The sequence below is a fragment of the Lissotriton vulgaris genome, chromosome 4_1 (assembly GCF_964263255.1).
Source record: "Lissotriton vulgaris chromosome 4_1, aLisVul1.2, whole genome shotgun sequence".
NCBI lineage: Eukaryota > Metazoa > Chordata > Amphibia > Caudata > Salamandridae > Lissotriton > Lissotriton vulgaris.
Genome location: NC_141691.1, coordinates 313,954,248 through 313,975,958, shown reverse-complemented (window position 1 = coordinate 313,975,958; position 21,711 = coordinate 313,954,248). Strand labels below are relative to the sequence as shown.

Below are 21,711 nucleotides of genomic sequence, written 5' to 3'. Positions count from 1 at the left end.
TCTGCCATGTCGCCTTCGGGCGCTTACTCTGGCTACCCCCTGTGTGGGATGAAGTGCGGGATTGTCGCATGTTTATTTCTACTGTTTTTTACTGAACGATCAATAAAAATACTTTTGACAAAAATGCCGTAGTGCCAAATCTGCCTTGTCTCCAAAAAGGTTTCATAAGGCATTTGTCTTCAGCCAAGCGTGAAGGCTTAGCGCCACCATAGTAGCAATGGTTCTACCAAGCTAATCGGTCTATCCAATCCCCATCTGATGATGAGCTTTGCTGCCTCGCTCCCGTATGTGGTAGCTTGGGAGAGTATGGCACAAGCCTTTCCCGAGTCCATAGGCAGCACTTGCGCAACCATATCCCACAAAGCATAAGAATAATGGTCTGATAAACATGCAGTGTTCATGGACTTCAATTCTAGGTTGGTGGAAGAGAAAATCCTCTTTCCAACAGTATTGAGCCTCTTGGATTTCCTATTCGGTGGTGTGGTAGGTATTGTCTGGGATTTATCTGTGAGGTTTACACCTAGACCACCAGGCTCTCAAGAGTGGGAGGCTAGGAGAGGAAGCCTGGTTCCCCGGAATGGGGCAATGGTGATGGGAGATAGTCATGTGCACAGGAGTGCCTGTGGATGCCTTGGACCTGGCCACAAGTAGGACATCAGTGAGGGCTTAATTAAAGAGGAATAGGGATTCTGAAGGGGACACCCCAGGCCGAAACACTTTTTTTTTTTTTTTTAATTTTTGGGGAACCATTATTATTACTTCAAGCAAATACAAGCAAGGGCCTACAACCACCCCGGCTGGCCGCTAGTCAAGTCGTAAGAACAGCAAATCAATGTGGGAAAATATAGCAGCCCGGAAACCGGGGTCTAACAAGTGTCCAGGATTTGACTTGTATTCAAGCGTACTGGCCGAAATTCAGGATTCATGAAGGTTCATTTTACAATAAAGAAAAAACTAAGAATCAATGCCATACGGTCATGCATGGTCCTACAATAACAAGCATGAATCAGGAAATCCGCAAATAGTGCAAATACAATTGAAGTATTGGGGGTAAGGTATACGAGTCAGGATAAATGTGAACACAAACCCGTGCCGTAGCAAAGCTGCAACCCACCCCTCAAAACGAAACATACTGTAGGAAACATGAAAAACGACGACACCAAAAAGGAAGAAAGACAAAAGGGCCATAGAAACAAATAACGGACAAAAATAACAAACCACATCCCTCTACCCCCACCCTGCACCCCTGCAGAAGGCCACGGCCTACCCCCCCCCCCAGCAGCGTGCCTGTCGCCCTAAATAAGAGACCCGAAATATAGACCCCTCTTCCTAACAACGTGGAGGAAGCAGCTAGGACCTATACAGCCTGGTTGGACCAGGCTTGCTTATTCTTGGCTCCCCCAAAACCACCTACCCCACCCGGGCTAATCCCGCTGCTCCGTGGTTTACAGAACAAATCAGGAAACACAAAATACGATGTAAAAAGCTCGAAAAGATCTGGCGAATGAACTACAGCGAATCGGATAAACAAACTCTCAACTCAGAGCAAAGACGTTATAAAGAAAGAATCCTACAAGCAAAAAAGGCCTTTCTCACTAAACAGATAGAAGATGCCAGCAATACCCCCAAAGAACTATTCCAAACGGTCTCTTCCCTAGCAAACCCAAAAACCACAGAAATTCCAGCTAGTCTTTCACTCTGTGAAAGTTTGGCCACCTTCTTTCGTGAAAAGGCTGAGAACATCTTTTTTTCCCTAGACAGTCAGGTGAAGACCTCTTCCCCGAGCGAGGACCCGGATCCCCTCAGACCTATGGTAACACTTCAACACTTCCAGCCCATCACGGAAAAGGAAGTGATGAGACGCATACTAAAAATTAAATCAGGCTCCCCTCACGATCCCTGTCCCACTGCAGTAGCCAAACTAGCACTAGAAGCCATTGCCATGGGACTCACCCCCCTTTTTAATCAGATGCTGGAGAAAGGGGAATATCCCTCTAGATGGAAGCGAGCCTCCATCCTACCCCTGCTAAAAAAACCTAACTTAGACATCACTGAGATGAACAATTATCGCCCGATCGCCCGACTCCCCCTCCCTGCCAAAATAATAGAAGGTAGCCTGAACGCACAACTAAGCGCCTTTCTAAAAACAGGGGATCATCTTGACTCTTCCCAACACGGTTTTCGTGCGGAGCATAGCACGGAATCCGCCCTGATCACATCAATGGAAGACATTAGGCAGGTGATGGATGCAGGAGGCAGAGCGGCCCTGATTCTGTTGGATCTTTCCGCGGCCTTCGACACGGTCCACCACAACTTGCTGGTGGACCGGTTGAGGGCCTGTGGAATCCAGGGAAATGCATTAAAAATCCTACAGGCTTTCCTGTCTGATAGAACCCAGACAGTGGCGCTAGGAGGCCATGAATCGCAGTCATTTATACTACCTTGTGGAGTCCCCCAGGGATCTTCGTTTAGTCCCACCCTTTTTAATGTTTATGTGTCGACCCTCGCCCCGGTGATTCGATTGTTCGGCTTTCAACTCACGGCTTATGCCGACGACACACAGATTGTGGTGTCCCTCCTACCCGGCAATACTGATAATACAGCAGACAGATTCAAAAACTGTATGCACGAAGTGGGGAGCTGGATGGCACAAAGCTGCCTTAAACTGAACTCCTCGAAGACAGAGGTCCTGCTCTTTGGAGCTAGGGAGAACTTCTGGTCCCCGAGATGGTGGCCAGACGAAATGGGACCACTCCCCGTGCCGGTTGACAAAGTCAAAAACCTGGGCATACTGGTGGACAGCGCCCTGTCCTTTAAACCCCAGATTAACGCACTCTCTTCCTCTCTCCATTACGCCCTCAAAACCATCAGAAAAATCCTCCCGTATCTGGAGAAGAAACACAGGAAAACGATTGTTACAGGTCTAGTGCTCTCACGCCTGGGCTACTGTAACAGCCTGATGTTAAACGCCCAGCAGAGTGTACTCAATAAACTCCAACTATTGCAAAATGCAGCCGCCCGCCTGATCACCGATACTCCCAAATTTGCTTCGGTAACTCAGGATCTGGTGGCACTACACTGGCTGCCAATCCGTAAGAGAATTACATTTAAGGCACTATGCATGGTCTTCAAAGCCCTTCATGACATGGGCCCTAGACACATGAAATTGCTTTTTCGCTGGCATAAACCAGCACGAACCCTGAGGTCAGGAGAATTGGCTCTGGTCACGGTCCCCAGAATCAAAAGAGCTCGCTGGGGAGGTAGGAGCTTCTCATTAGGGCGGCAGAGGCCTGGAACAAACTCCCACTTGTGCTCAGACAATCTCAGGGTCTGTTGGCCTTTAGAAGAGGACTCAAGACTTGGCTCTTCACTCAGTAAGCCTGCTCACTCACGTTAGCCCTATCATACCAGCGCCAGGACACCTCCGGGTAACAGAGCGCTCTACAAATGTGCCGAATAAATAAATAAATAAATAGAAAAAGAGGAGAAGGAAGAAAAGAAGAAAAAAGTGGAGAAGGGCCCTCGATCTTGCCACCCGGCCCCCACCCCCCCACCCCCGCGCCCAGTAAACATCCTAAAAGCAAGATCAGAATAGTCATGGAAAACATTAATCACCGATAGCACCGTCAATAAAATCCCCGCCGAGTGTCCCCCAAATCACCATCAGCCATCAATAAGTCCTTGGATCCTAGACGGTATCACCCCTGGCCTTTTCTATCAGTAGTACCAACATACGTCCACTTATCAATCGGCATACAGAGCGGCGTGGAGGGTCCAAGTGATCCGGGCGGACCGGGCCGTGTTATTACTCCATGGGACTTCAGCAACCAAAACCCAGCCGAATATGTATGGCGGAAATCCGTCTGTGTCGGTATCGACCCCGAAAACATCCTCAAGTCCAAACACAGTCTCACCATCCAAGGAGAGAGAGTCACACCATCCTGCGAGCGCTGAGACGTCGCCGGGGCAGCCCAAGACATAGATCTTCGTTGTTTCCCCAGCCGCTGATTAGATATGTGCCCCGACGAGTCACTCACATGTACTACAGATCTGTCCAAGGCGATCTCATGAGCCGGGTCTTCCAGCGTCTCCACGAACCTAGGCGTAGCTGGAGCACTCTTCACTGACATAGAGGCGGGCACGTCGGCACTTCCTTGAGATCGAACTGTGCCCGTGTGGAACGGCGGGACAACAATGGCGGCCATCCTTCTTCCCCGGTCCCGGGCTTTACGGATCAGGGTCGCATGCAGGGTCGTTATAGCAGCCAATATATCTTTGGACATGGGCTCTTTCTCGTGCCGCCAGACCCCTGAACCCTCCCGCACGGCAGCTTTTCTATCCGGCTGTGGTCTGCGTAAGAGGGTGCCAGCCGCCATCTTAGCTGATCCGGCCTCGTCCTTCTTCACCTCACCTCGGGACCGGGCCCCACAACAGGGCGCAACAGGATTCACAGCGAGGACCCAGAAAGTCAAGGCAGGCTTCCCAGAGAAGAGCCACCAAAAGGCTAAACAAAATCTCTGCCGCTCCCTGGGAGCCGCCTGCCGATTCCGGGGGAAGTCCTTAGTTATGCCCGGACACAACACTGGAAAGGGGGACAAATATCATGCACTCCCCTCGATTCTGCTTTGCCACGCATCCCCACGAGGCACTCCGCTAGATGGATAGGGTCGTCACTGTCGCCATCGGCCCATCAAACCTCCGGTGCCCTCCGGCCGACTCCTCACCTCCACCAATGGCCGCTGTTGTCACAGTCGCGGCCGGCTGTTCTTCTCACTCGACACCCCGGTCCCAGCTCCGTGAGGGCCGCAAAACAGTCGGGGACATTTCTTCGGGTCTGCCGCACGTAGAAGCCTCGGGAGCAAACGGTCAGTGAAAGTTTTCCTTCGCCTACTTAAATATGCTGTTACGGCTCAGGATAGTTGCCAGGATGTATGCGCGGGGTGAGAGGGCTCACGGAGCCGAGCGTCTATGCGGCCATCTCGGTCGCTAGCTTGGCTCCTCCTCGCTGAAACACTTCTGACATTGGTCTTGACCTCAACCGTGGGCAGCTGAAGATTCAGGACCTCAGTCACCCTCTGGTCCACCATCACAAAGGAAGCCCCTTTTTCTGTAACCATTGCGGGAGGAGAAAGAAGGACAGTTTCTGATGAGGTATCCGGACCACCGGCATCAGTCAGATCCACATATCAGGTGTCATCAGCCATGGACTGTGCTTGGGTGTCAAAATAGCCATAAGGATCCATTTGTGTTCCTCAAAGTACCCTCCTGTGAACGAGGGCTCGATCTCCAATTCAGGCCACGTGGGCCTGGTCTGCACCAGAACCAATGTCAGGAGACGACAGTCGGTTCCGTATCGAAGTCTGTAACCACAATGGGCTCGGCATCTGAGGGGCTGGGAACAGTGACACTGGAGCAGTCCCCAGAAGAGGTTTGACTGATCTGGATCCAACCACGGATCCTAAGAGCCCAACTGGGGCTGAGGGTGAAACACTGGCAGATTCCAAATCAGAGTCTCTCCTGAACCCATTGGGCCCGAAGGTGCTCCAAAGAAGATCGACTGTCTAAAAATGAGGCTCAGGGCCTCATAAAATTCTCAGAGTATTGCAGGGGTTGGTCAGGCTCCAGGAAACTCAAGGAAGCATGGAGGTGACTCACTGTTAGGTGCTGACTCCACAGGGACGACCTGGGAGTGGGGCCTTAACTTGAGGCCTCGTCTGATTAATGTCACCGAGAAGTTGTAAAATGCTTCAACTTTTTGGACTTCTTCTTGTGGTAAATACCTGAAGAAGTCCAGGATTTTGAAGATGGCCAGTAAGAATGACTCCGAGAGTGGTCCCGGAATCTCCCTCATGACCGGGACCTAGAGCAGTGAAAAGTCACGTGGCTTCATGGTCTGATCCAGAATGGCCTTCAATTTATGATCCTGCAGTTTGCAGAGGCCATGGAGTCCGTCCCATTCCAGGCACCCCAGGCACACCATGTGGGGGTCTGTCACATACATATGCCTGTGACAGGAACCCATGGTTTGAAATCTCAGTCAAAAATTGAAGCGGAAAAGTAGGAACTGAGGTCAGCGTGCTGGGGTGGTGCCTATATAGGCAGTGCAAATATCACTCCAGTGCGGACGATGCCACTCTGAGCCGTAGGATGCCACCTACCAGTGCGTAAGGGGATTGTCTAATAGATTTCTGGATCCAGTCTGAGGCTGGGCGGTTATTCTAAAGTAAAGAATGTGCGGCTAGAATTCTTTATTAGATGTGGCCTTAAAACAGCCCAGAATGCAAAGTGATCTTGGCTAAAAAGCAAGGTGGACCGAAGGTGTTAATCACCCAACATAATCCCATCATGGCCTCCTAATGTGTGCAACCACAAACGCACAACACATGCAAAAATGAATGCACATGCGCACAGAATTTCAATTCTTGAGAATTGTTCTTTTCAGTTAATTTTTGCAACGTACAAGACCTGTAAACATCAATTTAATATAAGCGAAACCGCTGATCCTATAATAGCATAGTTGAACAGAGTGGTAAGGACAATTGTCAGAATATATCATGTTGTTAAATGACCACTCTTGACTGGGCCAAGTATTTCACAATAACACAGAAAGGCAACTTGATAATCAGCGACACTGATTCTCTCAGCTCAGAGGGTGGAAAGGCGGAGTGGGCCCTGCCAGAATTTCAACCTGTGAGCTTTACATTATTGTAGCTCTCAGCAGTTGGGGCTGAAGCTACTGAGCGAATTTCCCATTAATTATGTAGCATGTCAGTTAATCTCAGCAATATTTTACAAAAAGCCCAGATTTTTCTTGAGTAACAAGAATTAAAGGTAATCCCTTTGAAACAGAGCCTATGATGTTGAGACGAAGTACTACAGACCAGGTTGAATATGTGATGTGATTTACAAGACAATCTCTCTGATGAGAAACAACTTACACACGATAATCTTCACTTTTAAAGAATACGTTACACTTTTAGCAGACAAAAAATAACCAATATTTGCTTAAAGTGATTAGGTTTTTTTCATACAAATTACAAAACCTCCATCAGCATTGACTGTATCATCTCTTTAAGCCTGATGAAGAATTGGAGGAATCATTTATTTATATGTTACCATTTTATACTGTATACGTTTTTTCGGGGCCAGGTTCTTCCCAGGCTATAAATCAGATGTGTCCTGCAGGCCTTCTGTCCCATAGAGGCAGAAACTGCTGAAATTCACTCTACTCCTCCTGACAGCCACTTGACTTTCGTGGGTGAGTGGGGGAGCTGACACTCGACTCTCGTTGGTAATGAACAGGTAGATTCCTAGCTTTATTAGCAACAACAATTACTTTGCAAGGAAGACGATAGCCAAATTTCAGGTTTTTCATGAGAAAGGGGCAGGCCATACAGTACGAGTAGCTTCCATAATCAGCGAGGCTGTAATATTCGACATAAGCAAGCAACACAAACAGGAAACATCCTTTACCCTGGAGTCAGAAGAACGGCCTGCCTGTACAACGCAGTCTCTACCCCAAATGCTACGGTATCACGCGTTCCTTTCACCCGCAAGTCGTTACAATGACTTGCTTTAGGGGGCGTGTTGTTGGAGTGGTGTTGGATTTTAAGTCAAACACCTTCCCTACTTGAGTGGTAAAGTAACGCATGGTACTGTCACAGTCAGGGTAGTGACTGTGCTGTAAAGGCATGCAGGGTTCCGTCATACAACCTGGACAAACCACATACATTTCGTAAAGGTCATTCAGTGTGTTCATTGGCTGCTCCAGAGATCAGTGTGCAACCTGAAGTCCGTAGTTGCTGTTCTGTTATATTAACTAATACTTTAATTTTTTACCAACAAATAATAAACTAAGAACCTTTAATTACAGTGATTCCACTATTCTGATTTTTTTTGCATTTTGTATTATTCACAGCGATTCAAAGCTGACAGACTGTGGCAGTAAGGGTTAGATGAAACAACATTATTGTAAACTAGACCATAAATCACCCAACCTAAACTGGTGACCTCCATCCAACACAGCCTCGGAATTACCTTGACGTGCTGATGGAATATGATGACACCATCCCAACCATAAGATATGCCACTTAATTCAATTTCATAAGTATATATTATTACTCAGTACCTGAAGACCCATATCCTGCGTCATGAGATGGTGGAAGTCTAATCATAGTCCCCACTTATAGCACACATAGTAAACAGTGTCTGCCCTAGCTCCAACCTCTACGCACAAGATGGAGGACAGTAGCTCTCATTTATTTTTTCTCCTAGTGCCCCCAGTCTCTATAATATATAATCCATGTCACCATATGATATCATATACCAAATCTGAAAGAGACTACGAGCCGCAAATTTCTTACCTTAGAATAAGCCCCATGCGTCAGACTGGATCAGAAAATACTGTGAGCAAAACCCCTGCGTGCCGGTTTGTAGCGTCACTCAGCTCCACATGGCGTCATCCTTGTCCACCCCAAGAGTGTTATGAAGCAACAAGATTCAGGACTTAACCCCTTCCATGCTGATGACGAACCCCAGCCGTCATGCACTACGGTGCTCGTGTGCTGATGACGGCTGGGGTTCGTCACGGCCCGCCCCTGTTCGTGTTGTTTACAGCACACCAGGGGAATAGCGGCCGCATGGAAGGGGTTAAACATACACTCTAGTCCTGTTTGAAAGTTCTATAAGTTCACAATACAGAATATCACAACATCACCAGTTTTTTCCCTCCCATAAGGAACACCTCTTCAAGTAGAACAAATGGTAAATTGTTTTTAAAGTAATTATGCACATCTATGTGGCATAAATCTGAGTGCAGAGAGGAAGCATGAACTTTTGTTGTATTGTTTGGGTGCAGAGGATCAGGTAGTTCTGGACAATCTACCGGATCTCAGCCCAAATGAGATGCAGGATCTAAATGAATATGAGCTAGTGATGGCCAAATTGGATCACCATTACTTGACATGCATGAAAACGAAACTGGGAAGGTATCATTTTTGGTCTATGGAGCCAAGGTCAAGATGAGTCGGTTGAGAAGTTTGGCAGTAGTTTGAGAAAGTTAGCGTCTACCTGCAAATTTGGAGGGACTGTGGAGTAGAGAATAAGAGACCAATTTGTATTGCGGTGTGAAAGTGACAAGATTCATAAAGAATTGTAGATGAAAGACAAACCTCCACTAGAAGAAGTATTTTTGGGGAGAGGAGTTGGCCTAACGGCTAGGGCGGTCTACCTCGAAACTGGAGAACGGGGTTCGAGTCTCGGCAATGCTGCTGAACATCCTGTGATTCTGGGCAAATCACTTAATCTCCCTGTGCCTAACAAAAAGGAATGTGTCCTCATGTAACGCAACTGGTGCTATGTAAAGCGCCCTGATACCAGATACCTCCGGGTCAAGTTCGCTCCATATAAATCTATGTAAAAAAAAATATTTGTTGCGAATAGGGTTAAACATATGCGTAAGTGTGTAGGAGAACTCAGTGCTGAGAGGGATGGTAAATTCAATAATAAAGAGAATATGTGTGAGGTGTGTGGGGCGAAGACAAAGTAACACCAAAGAGGAATGATTTGGAGTTTAAATGGTCATGCTACGGGTGTCGGTATGAAAGTCACAGGGCGAATGACAAAACATATCCACCATTATTTCAAATGTGTAATTCATGTGGTGTCAGAGGACATTTCAGTTATTGTTGTTGGAACAAGGGGAAGAGGGTGGCAAAGAAGAAAGTATTGTAAGTGTGTCAAAAAGTAGTGTTGCAAGTAGACAATAGAGATACAGGATATCCAAGTGAGGTGGTGACTGTTGATGGTATACAAGTTTCCATGGACTTTAATTCATGTTCACAGATCACCATCATCTGAAGAAATACATTCCTGGAATGTTTTCCCTGAGAAAGGGAAATAAAAGAAATGGATTTAAAACCAAGTGGTTATGGAGGCTCAGTCATCAGAATGTTGGGTTATTTTGAGGCATATATAGATAGGTCAAGAATAAACGTACTCATGGTAAGGTGTATGTGTCTTGTGAGGGTGATGATTTGTTAGGTTAGGTTCATCAGTGTGAGTTTGAATCCCAACAAAATCCCACAAATACAAGTGGAAAAAATATCATCAGAGAGTGAGACGTTCACGAGAGAGTGAATGTTTAATCCAAAACAGATTGGGTACATTGCAGGGGTACAAATATGAGATCCGACTGCGGTATGATGCAATCCCAGTTGTGGCAAAAGTGAGGTGTGTTCCCTGGAGTATATAAGAATCAGTAACTAAAGAGTAAGAGAAATTATGTGAAATTGAGGTGATTCAACCAGTGGAAGCACAGAATGGCTGGCCCGGATTGTGGTGGCGCAAAAGGGGAATGGTGAAATACATCTGTGTTGAACTGCGAGCATTAAATAAAGAGGGGATAGTGGACAAATTCCCCTTACTCAGCATTGAAGAGATGGTTGCAACATTCTCAGGGGCAATGATTTCTACCACTTTAGATTTGATGTCAGCATATCACCAGGTCGATCTGGAAGAGGCTTCCCAAGACCTGACAGCCTTTGTCACACTGAATCGGATGTTGCAGTTCAAAAGGATATCTTAATGGGAGTCATTGGGGTAAAACGGTATCAAGATGTCATTTTAATTTTTGAAACGACAGCTGTGAAGCATGGTCAGAGTCTGAGAGAGGTCTTACATAGGATACAAAAATCTGGTCTGACGTTGAAGGCAAAAAAAATGCAGGTTTGGAGTAAGAGAGGTGTATTATTTAGGTTATAGGATCTCAGGCGGTGGAGTCTGTCCATGCATAGAGCTACTAAACTCCCATCAAGTCTATTCAGGAACCGACATCCAAGGAAGAACTGTCCTCTTTTCTTGGAATGGTTGAATACTCGAAATTTTGTCAAAGATTTTGCTTGCAAGACATACAATATGAGGAAGCTGTTAAAGAAAAAGGTGGAATTTATCTGGGGAAATGAATGTTAAGAAGAATTCAGGTGGGGGAAAGAAGAATTGAGTAATGCCCTCTCATTACAGCCATGTGATCCATTGAGTGAAACCAAAGTGGTATGTGATGCCAGCACCAAGGGCGTAGGAGCTCTTCTTAGTCAAACAAAAGATGGCTAAGGAGAATTTGGTTACATGTATTTTGGGCGCTCTGATAGTGTCAGAGTGCAATTACTCTGTCATAGTGAGAATCTCTGGCAGTATAAAGGGACATCAAGATTCAAGCAAACTCTGTGGATATTGAAGTTTGCTGTACAAAGTGATCACAAACCCTTGGTGGAAGTATTTACAAGCAATGGACTTGTATGCATATCCTCACGCAGTAGGAGATGGGTGGTGGGTCTACGAGAATATTGTTTTTTCATACATTATATCCCGGGAGCAAGCAACTTCTCAGCAGATTGCTTATCACATCTAGTGGGAACAAGAACCTCTTTGGTGAGGGGGGGAATAGATGACATAGTGGAACAAGATGTTATCAGTATTTGTGAGATCACTTGGGGATGCATTGCTGAGAGTGAATGGGAGTAGACCTGTAAAAGATTCTAAGATGAGGAAAAGCATTTGGAGTAGACTGGAACAAGAACTTGCAGTTGACAGAGGGTTCTTGCTTAGAGGAATGAGATTTGTGCCATCAGAAAGACTATGGAAGAAAGCCTTGCAACTTGCCCATGAAGGTCACATAGGCATAGTGAAAACTAAAGAGAGGCTTAGAAGAGATTTCTGGTGGCCATTGTTGGACCAATATGTGGAATGCATGGTATGAGATTGCGTGGAGTGTGTGACAAAGGTCTTAAGACCAGTAACATACCAATGGTGTGCAGGAAATTACCATCATATCCCTGTGAAGAAGTCACAATCGATATTCAAGGACCAGTAAGTGGAGAACATGCCACTCTGTATGTGTTGGTTATTATGGATTTGTATTCGAGATGGGTTGAGGTGTCCTGCTTGCATGATATTTCTTCTTCTGCAGTTATCTGGTTGTTAGGAAACATTTTTAAAATAGTTATCTGTATTATATTCTCACAGATGAAATGCAATTCTGTTCACGAGAATTGAAAAATTATTTGAGAGAATGGGGAAATGAGCACAAAACATCAGCCTTCTACCACCCACAAACGAACAGTGCCATTAAGAGGGTAATGAAAACACTGAAGAAAGGGGTATAGTTAGGTAGGGTGAATAGGCTGGATTGGAAACGGGAGTTGGCAAAGGAAATAGCAGGATACTGCATGTCTCCCCACTCCACCATGGGCAAATCCCCATTGAGTTATTCAAAGGCAGAGCTCCTTCCACAAAGATGTGTCCGGAGTGCATGTCTTGTAGTAGACAATGCTCTGGGGGAGTTGAGAGAAAAAGAAATTGTTCTACAGGGGAAGAGAAAGCAGAGTTATGACAAACAGAAAATGTGAAAACTGTTGAAGCTAAGTTAGGATATTTTGTAAAGATAAGAGCGCCAAAGGAATATGCAAGGTGGTCAAGATTCACTAGGGAGTTGGAAGTGATTAAAATATTTAAAGGTGCAGTCCAACCACATGATGGTCGCTAATAGAATAAGAATGGAGTGGTCAATCTTTATCATGCACCTACAACTTTTCATAGTGAATCACTACATGGAGAGAAGGAGTTGGAAGGGGGAGAAGAGATCAGTCGAAGTCAAAGCACCTTTGGCATTTATGTACAGCAGGAGGAATAGTGACAAGGGAGTTAAGAAACCTTTATACCTGAAGGATGTTCTATTGCAATGAGGCTATAGTCTTGCTTATGTACATTTATATTGTCTAAAGACAATATGTTGTTGTTCTTCTGTCCAGTCAACTGCTAAAACATATTTTAATGCTGTTTTTATGAGAATATGTGGAAGTTCCTTTTTTATTATCATTTTCATGTGTGAACATATGATTTATATTTATTACAGTTCTTTGTCAGAGAGAGATGTGTGGCATGAGGTGATGTCATCCTGTTATTAAATGCTAAAGCTTTGTGAGTTAATGGAATTGGAATGCTAGCGGTTGGGAGCATAAGTTGGCAGTGAGCAGCTGTTGGTTGAGGAGTTATTATTAAAGGCTCAACCTACCTTTACCGGGTTCCTGTCGTCCTACATGGGAACACCACAGAAGTATAGAGTCATCAGTAGTCCCATAGATAGCTTCTGGGGTGAGGGAAATGGGTAGAGTTGTCAGAGGTCTTGTGGATATATGCTGGCATGAGGGTAATGGCTAAAGTCATCATGGGTCTCGTTCACGGCTGCATCGATGGTAGTAACGGGTGGAGTCGTCAATGGTCTTGTAGATGGCTGCTGGCATTAGGGGGTTACAGGAAAATTGTCCGTGGTCTTAAGGAAAGCTGTATGCTCCTTAGCTTTCCTTTTGTGATGCATGCCGCATAAAACAGTCACAGGAACTGCAAACTTAGCATCCTAGGATAGTGAACTAATATTATTGCTTCAAGTCTATCAATTGTGTCCTAAATTGACCTGTGTTTTTCACATGTTTGTAAATGCCTCTAAGATGGTATTGTGATTTTGTGTTTGCGTTGTACTGTGATGACTAGTGGTTATTGATCGCTGCACTTAATTCATCAAGTTTAAGATCTATGAATCTTTCCATTTCTTTTGTTTCAGGCCTTTCCTCAAACAGCAAAGAATGTATTTCATATTTGCTCACATGCTGACTTCAGTTTCAGTGTGGCTGACAATAATTCTTCTGATACTTGTCAGCCTTTTCCCTGAGATTCTTCTAATTATTTTCAGCAATCTGAAACGTTCTGATCAAAAGGTAAGTGAAAACGTGCCAGATGTTTTGGCACTTAGAAAAGTAAAAAAAAAAACAACACAGATGGACTTTAGAATCCTTTTTGAATGTTTACTGTACAAAGTTTGTATTCCTAACTTGCACCGCATAGTCTATAAAGTGCATTTGCAAGGCACATTACCTGCCTTTGTTAGTGAACTGCTTCACCAATGTACGGTAAATTCTACTGCAGAGACTAGGACCGTCATGGAATCAGTGACATGCCCCATGGCACAAACCGATGGGTACTAAATATGTATCTTCCACAGCTCACCACATTCAACATCTAGAAGAACCACAAAACCGATGGTGGTCCTAAATGGCATGCATTAGCCAATATAATTAAATAACAATTTAGAAACTACTGAAATGGCATGAAGGTAGCCTTCTGCCTGGCCTTTCAAAGCGTGAAGCCAAACTCAAATGTCTACTAAATGTACATAAAATACCTAACATTAATGCATGTTGGATATAGATATAGCTGGAAATCTTCATACGAATTAGTTATCCAACGCCAATTACAATGACAACTAGACTATATACTGAAATGGAAACATTCAAAGAAGAAATGCAAATGAAATTTGACTTTAAGTGTTTGTCTCCATATACCAGTTTTGTTGTTGTTATGATATTCTTGAGGGATTTGTTTTAATATTATTTTTGCAGTTGGCTGCTAGTCTTTGGCTGCAGTCTATATTTAATCTGTAATAAAGTTTCAGTGGTTGCATTTTTTCCTTTCTTCCGAAATCTCTGGTGTACTTTGAACATTTTAAGATGTGGAAGCTGTTGAACATCCCGAATCCTTCACAGCTCATGTCTGTACCTTTCACAATTCCAGCTATCAAAAATCTATATATAAGATGGGAGCACTGGAAACCTGAGGTACACACCTTAAAGTAACTGTGCACCCTGTGCAAACCCAGACCTCTCCAGTACCCCTTGATGAAACTCCAGATCTTTCATTTGTGCCCCTGTACACTTCAGTTTCATTTACTGCTGGTTGTTGGGGTGTGGCCATTTTGTAGAAGTAACCCTTACCAGAAAAAGGATGGAGCGGTGCACTACTCTGGGCTTCTGTTTTAGTAACAACAAGTAGTCAATTTTCCTTAGTGAAGCAATGTTCTTTGTACAGATATTCCAACAAAATTGTGTATAGAGTCTCACCCAACGCGCTTCGTTCAACAGAATGAACTTCGCCAGGGCGTGTGTGATAATGAAGACTGACTACAATGGATTCCATATAGATGGGGTCTCCTGTATAGGAAGTAACCAAATATAGCTGTAGTAGCAGTCACGTGTCATAGGGCGGATCCGAGGGCAGGGAGTTCCTCCTTGATAAGGGCCCATTCATGGGTTCTGGAGCCATGAAGTCTCCGTACTCCTTCCTCGCACCGCCTCTGGGTATAACCCTTACCAGCTTCCATTGTTTGAGTAACCGTCAGCCAGCAGCTGCTGAAATTAAATTGAGTAAATACGGATTTCTGCCCTACCGTGAAGAACTGATTGACAATAGATGCACATACCAATAAGGAAGTATAATTCAATCTCGAACGCAGTCTGCTGTGAATTTTGTTTTTTTATATTTCCCTTTGGTTGTTTACTGGGGACGACGATTCTGTTTATCTTACTGTGGAAGTCATGTTTTTGATTGTAGCCATTATCTCGAATATATATTTCTTTTTCGCTGGTATCTTCTTTAATTGCCACAGAGTCTATATGAAAAATGCACTGTTAAGTCCTACTGTGCGCCTGATGAATACCGCATGCGGCCCTTTTAAGAGCCTTCCTTATTCATGATTTGATCTAGAATAGGCAGTGGCTCATTTTACCTGGGGCTTACATTCCCACAACACCATACTGGAACAGCTCTTTGAGGAATGGATATGATATATGATCAGATCTCAAACATTTTTAATATTACAGGAATTTGCGCTAAGCGGATATGATAACCGTGGAATCCATTCTATGCAACTGCCTGTGCCAAAACCATGACTGTTTATCTCATCAAACGTTTCGCACATTGCAAAGTCCACCCTTACCTTAGTTCAATGGACAGATCCTCATGTGTGGCCTCAGTAGCCTGGCTTGGATTAGACAACACAGTCTGAGTATAAACTGGAGAATTGTAGCTAACTACATTTTCCTTACAGGCAAGTACTGTTGATAAGTCTGATCAATGATATTTTGATAATTTGTTGTGTAATTAATTTCGTTAGGACTTTGTGTCCACTTTGAGTGTGGTTCATTAAAATAGTGCACAGAAACAGCGGCAGTAGAAACAACTTCTCCACCTATGACTGAGGAAGGCATCTTAAGGGAAGTGGTGTTGCCTTGTTTTACACTGTCCTTTAATTCCCAGAAAGCGTGTCTGTGTGTGTCTGTCTATCTATCTATCTATCTGTCTGTCTGTCTGTCTGTCTGTCTGTCTGTCTATCTATCTATCTATCTATCTATCTATCTATCTATCTATCTATCTATCTATCTATCTATCTATCTATCCATCTATCCATCTATCCATCTATAGATCAGTAGACACACACTCCTCTCCCCCTTCAAAAAGTTTGGATACCTTTTTTGAGAGTCACTCTTCCTGCATAGCTCCAGACAGATGGCATAACAGGACCATAACCTTTATCATCGTTTGCTTCCGATTTTCAATTAAAAAAAAATATATATTTTAGGGAGAGTGCATCTCACAGCCCCAGTGATCTCATACTATAGAAACGAACACATTTGGCATCACATATTTCCAGCCTGTAAGCTCCACAGAGAATGTTTTCTTTCATTTAACCCCTTTGATGCTCGTGACGAGCTCAGCTCGTCATGAGGAACACCTCTCGTACACTTATGACGAGCTGAGCTCGTCATGAACAATGGGAATCTATTTTGGTCAGCGCACAGGGTAAATCTGCACCGCACCGATGGTGTTAAAGCCCACCACCAGTGACGCATCTGGTCCAGTCTTATCTTACTTCCTTTCCCTTTTCTGGTGTGTTGTGGTAATCATACTCTTTTGTATTGCATAACATACTCCAGCTAATGGTGCCCTTGAGTACAACAGTACTGCACTCCCACCTTCTGGCCGTTGGTGCTGCGGCCACCACCCTGACACCAGTCCCCACCAGGTAGCTCAGCAGGGTTCTCTAGTTCCCCATTTGGTTGCAGTGCTTGCTTTGTCAATCAGCTCCGTTCCCTCCCCCCCAGTTCCTTCGCACAACAAAGTCAAGTGAAAGACAGCCTCCATCTGCAGAGGAATCACCTGTGCTCTTGTCACTGTCGAATTCTCTTGCCAGCAAGCCCAGTAGTCCCAAAACAGGCTAACAATCATGCCTTTAACAGATGTAGTACAGAGAGGGGTTTGAAGGTTTTTTCTGGCAGCCAGTTCCCTAACTCTACTAGCGTCCAGTGCCAGTGGCAAAAATTGGACACTGCTACTTTTCCACGGTGCTCATGCCCCTGTAAATTACAGATTTAATGGGGTCGCTTAGAGTGTGGTATTCGTGAAAAGACACTGTTACTTATACTAACATTGTCTTAAACTTTCTTGAAGGATAAATGATCTGATTCATATCAGAGGGTGAGCTTCGCAGAGAGATAGCTTTGATATCCTTAGTTACCGCACTAACACTCAAAGATGACTCAAATCTTTGTTGAGTCTATTATGCAGGTGTGGTGCCGGAGCACGTGCATTAAAGAATAAGGAATCTGTTCAAAGATTGTAAATCTGTTATTAATAATAGAAAGAATAATTTTAGAATTTATCGAATCAACGTTGTGTATTCAAGGAGTTCAAATATATTCAATTGCAAGTATTACATTGAACCTTTGTTACAGGTAAGTGTCTTGCTAAAATCCACTCTCTACTTTTACCTGCTCTGAATTTCTCATTTTCTACTAAACATTTCTTTTCTATATTTCTCTTTGCTTACCACGTTTCCTCCTTTTTTGCTATTTTGCTTTAGGTAAAAAGATACCTCCCTTCCTCTGGAATTTCTACTGTCTTCATGCTCTCTCAAACTTCCAGCAGTCACAGTGTCTCTTGGAATGATTAAGGTGACATACTTTCTTAAAATCTTCTGATTGCCTACATTTCTAATACTTTCCTATACTTTTACACTTTTGGTTGGATATATAATTCCTAAATTCTAATCTAACAAAATAACATTTCCTGCATGCATCTTGCCTTTTACTCGATCTTTTCCCTTGTATGTACTACCAGCACACATTGAGCTATTCAATTTTGTTGGTGCATAACTTGGTTTACTTCAATAAATACATTTCCTCTGATGAAGCATAGCTCTGTGTGAATATTTGCATATTTCTAAATAACAGAACCTTTATGGATTTGCCCTGCTTTGTGTTTTACCTGTTATCCCACAACATATTCTTCAAGAAGAAAGTGAGTATGTTTCTCTTAACAATTGTAACAAGCCTCCAAACACACAAAAACGGTATCCAAACTACAGTAGAATAATTAACCCAGAAGTTCATGTATTCCTCAGGTTAGTTCTTTATTGTTCAGTGCCTACAGCCAAACAACACATCTTTCGTCGCTGGGGTATTCACCCCACAACTTCCTCAGGGCTGGAATAGAACAATAATGTAACTTAATAAGTCCAAATATACATACACATTGTAAGAATGCCACCCTGTGTCAAAGGCGATCAGGGCCCTGTTAAAGTGCCAAAGGTCAACACGTGGTGGAAACCCATGCATCAATTATCATATAAGTGTATAAGGTATAGGATATATAAAAATGATCTAACATTATGAGCACCATAGTATACATGCAGCGTCTGTGTCTTTTGCCTTTTGCCACTACATCAAAGAAGGAATTCAAATGAATTAAAGAGTAAACATAATATACAACACCCAAAGTGTACAATAACAAATCTGCAACCCAAAGCAAGCATCTTTTTTACTCATAACACACATTGGTACTTTAAATGGTCCAGGCAAATATCTAGAAATAAGGACAGAATATTAGTGCCTGATATCAAACAGTTATACCAGCCACCAACATATGAAAATACCTTCATCACATCCTCCAGGGCTGTAATCTGTAATCAAACAAAATCTTAATCAACAAAAGGCTCATGCCTCCAACCGGGATAGTGTTTTGCACCCCGCTGAGATCCAGTTGTCCTAATTTGTTGTAACATGTATATCTGCATGCCCCAAACACCTCACAAAAAATACAGAGTCTGCTATTGAGCTTAGATTTCAATAAATATCTTAAGAAACTAGAAGATAAATCCGTACATTATTCAAGGCATTTCATATACCTGCCCTCAACGGCAAATCATTTCCATACACATCGACTGCCACAACTGTAATCCATTCGCTCATTATGCAGAACCATTTAAAATTGTTGTAACACGTACATCAACACCTCATGAAAAATCCAGTGAGTCCGCTTCATTCAAAGCACTTCATACACCTGCCCTCAACGACAAATCCGTTCATTACAAATCGGCTGCCACAACTGTTATCTGTTCACTCATTATGCAGAACTGCTTAAAATTGCACCATTAATCCCTGCTAGCCACAATTCAGTGTACGGGTATCTGTATGTACCTTTCATTCCTTATTCAGCATCATTTAAAACCACAGCATTAATCCCTGCTAGCCAAAATTTAGTAAACAGGTGTGTTGCGCCTGTCGCGGTTGCCATCCACATAGTTACTCTTAACTATATTGCAGCGCTCAGTAGATCAATTAGTAATTTGAGTAAGATTGAATAAGTTTGTGTGTGCTTGGGGGCTTTTTACAATTGTTGTAGAGGTCTAGGTTTTGGGATTGTAGGGTTGACATCCCTTCTCTTTAAAGACTGCCAATACATTGAATCTGTGTTAAAATATTTGTGTACTGTGCATGAGCACCTAGTTTCCGGCTCTTCCAACTGGTCTGTGGTAAGTGAATTTTGATCGAGCCTGTGTCTAAGAACTTAGGAAAGATAGTATGAGGCCAAATGCTGTTGGAAAATAGCTTGCATCTAGCTTGGCTTAGCCATCAGATTTTTTTAGGCGAAGTCAAACTCGGGAATAGGTACCAGCAGAGTACACAACATGGTGTTGCCAACTGAGGAAAGTAATGTAAAATCTATTGTTACAATTTCCACTATTGGTCCTATCAAGAGTAACCTGCCTATAATATATATATATATATATATATATATATATATATATATATATATATATATATATATATATATATATATATATATATATATTCAATGAAAAAACCATTGGTTTTAGGCCATATATAGTTAGGGATTTGCATTTACAAAACCTTATTTTACTCGCATAAAACCATTGAAATTCCATATATAGTTATAAGCGCTAACTATATATCGCGCACCCGCAATCCACTGCTGATGATGTCACATATTACATCATTCATGACATGGTTAGTGACATCACTGATGACATCACTGATGACATCTCAAATGACATCACTGATGACATCACTGATTACAACATTCAGTGACTGTATGTTTCTGTAAAGTTAAAATATGTTTTACATATTGAAGAATGAGTGGATATATAAGTGTCTGGATGAAGGATTTACTAGGTGCATGACTGACTGACTGATTGAGTGAGTGATTAAATGTGTCTCACTGAGTGCATGGGTTAGTGACTAAACTGTTTTAATTTGTGCATCATTATATCTGTTGTTCTACAAACTGCTGCATATGTTGATCAGTAGCTATATGAGTAACTGTATGGGTTATTGATTGGTTGTCCAAGTATTTGTATGGGAAACTGAGTGTGTGTGTATGGGTGGCTGGAAGGTGTGTGACTCTGTACATAGATGTGTGAGTAGTTGATTCACTATATGTATAGATTCAAAAGTGCATGTGTAAACAGCTGTATGGGCGGTTGACTGTGCATGAGTGTATTAGTGAGTGAATGGATATCTCAGTGCTACATGTCAAATTAAGTACATATGTAAAACACAGTACATGTGAGAGTTGACATCTATAAATAACTGTGCATAAGAGCCAGTGAATGTGTGAGTGGCTGTATGGATCATTGTGAACATGTATCAGAGATTGTATAAGAGAGTAAAGTAAATATGTGTTAGTATATGTTTGAATAAGTAAGGTGTGTATAACTGTATAGTTGAGAAAATGGAGGTGTGATTGATTTTTGGCATAACTGACTAGGTGTGTGAGTAACTCCATGGATGAGTGACAGTCTGTGACTGTCTGTTTACACTGATTGTATCTAAGGTTATATTAGAGTCTGAAGAGGTTCATGGTATTATCACATGAATGATATCATCAGTGATGTTATCAGTCATGTCAAATGAGATGTTTTCAGTGATGTCATCAGTGATGTCATTTGAGATGTCATCAGTGATGTCATCAGTGATGTCACTAACCATGTCATGAATGATGTAATATGTGACATCATCAGCAGTGGATTGCGGGTGCGCGATATATAGTTAGCGCTTATAACTATATATGGAATTTCAATGGTTTTATGCGAGTAAAATAAGGTTTTGTAAATGCAAATCCCTAACTATATATGGCCTAAAACCAATGGTTTTTTCATTGAATTTTCAAGGTTTTGTAAATGCAAATTCCTAACTATATATGGCCTAAAACCAATGGTTTTTTCATTGAATTTTCAAGGTTTTGTAAATGCAAATTCCTAACTATATATCCACTATAACCTATGTTTTTTTCTGTTAATTTCATTGGTTTTTTAATAGCAAATATGAAAAGCTTTAAAATGTCAAGTACGTGATAGATAAAAACATTTTCGTATTTATGCACGCTGATGTGCTTCGAACGCTGCCCCCCTCCCCTCTTTTCTCTTAGTAGTACTCTCTCTTTGCAGATAGTGAAGAGTAGTTAACGCAGGCCTTTACCCCCGTTGTAATCCGTCCTGCCTGCTTGTCTCTCCATTTGATTGATTTC

The 21,711-nt window shown here is 42.9% G+C and overlaps 1 protein-coding gene across 5 annotated transcripts in view; it reads left to right on the top strand.

The window, feature by feature from the left end:
* Positions 1–21,711, top strand: part of ATP11C (ATPase phospholipid transporting 11C (ATP11C blood group)) — an 828,266-nt gene that overhangs the window by 791,680 nt on the left and 14,875 nt on the right. For 4 of the 5 annotated variants that reach the window (XM_086918646.1, XM_086918644.1, XM_086918645.1 and 1 more), the window contains exon 28: positions 13,616–13,769. In XM_086918646.1, the coding sequence (XP_086774772.1) occupies positions 13,616–13,769 (154 nt within the window). Of the gene's footprint in view, positions 1–13,615; positions 13,770–17,746; positions 17,838–21,711 lie in introns of all 5 variants that reach the window. The other variant, XM_086918643.1, reaches the window with a different exon arrangement.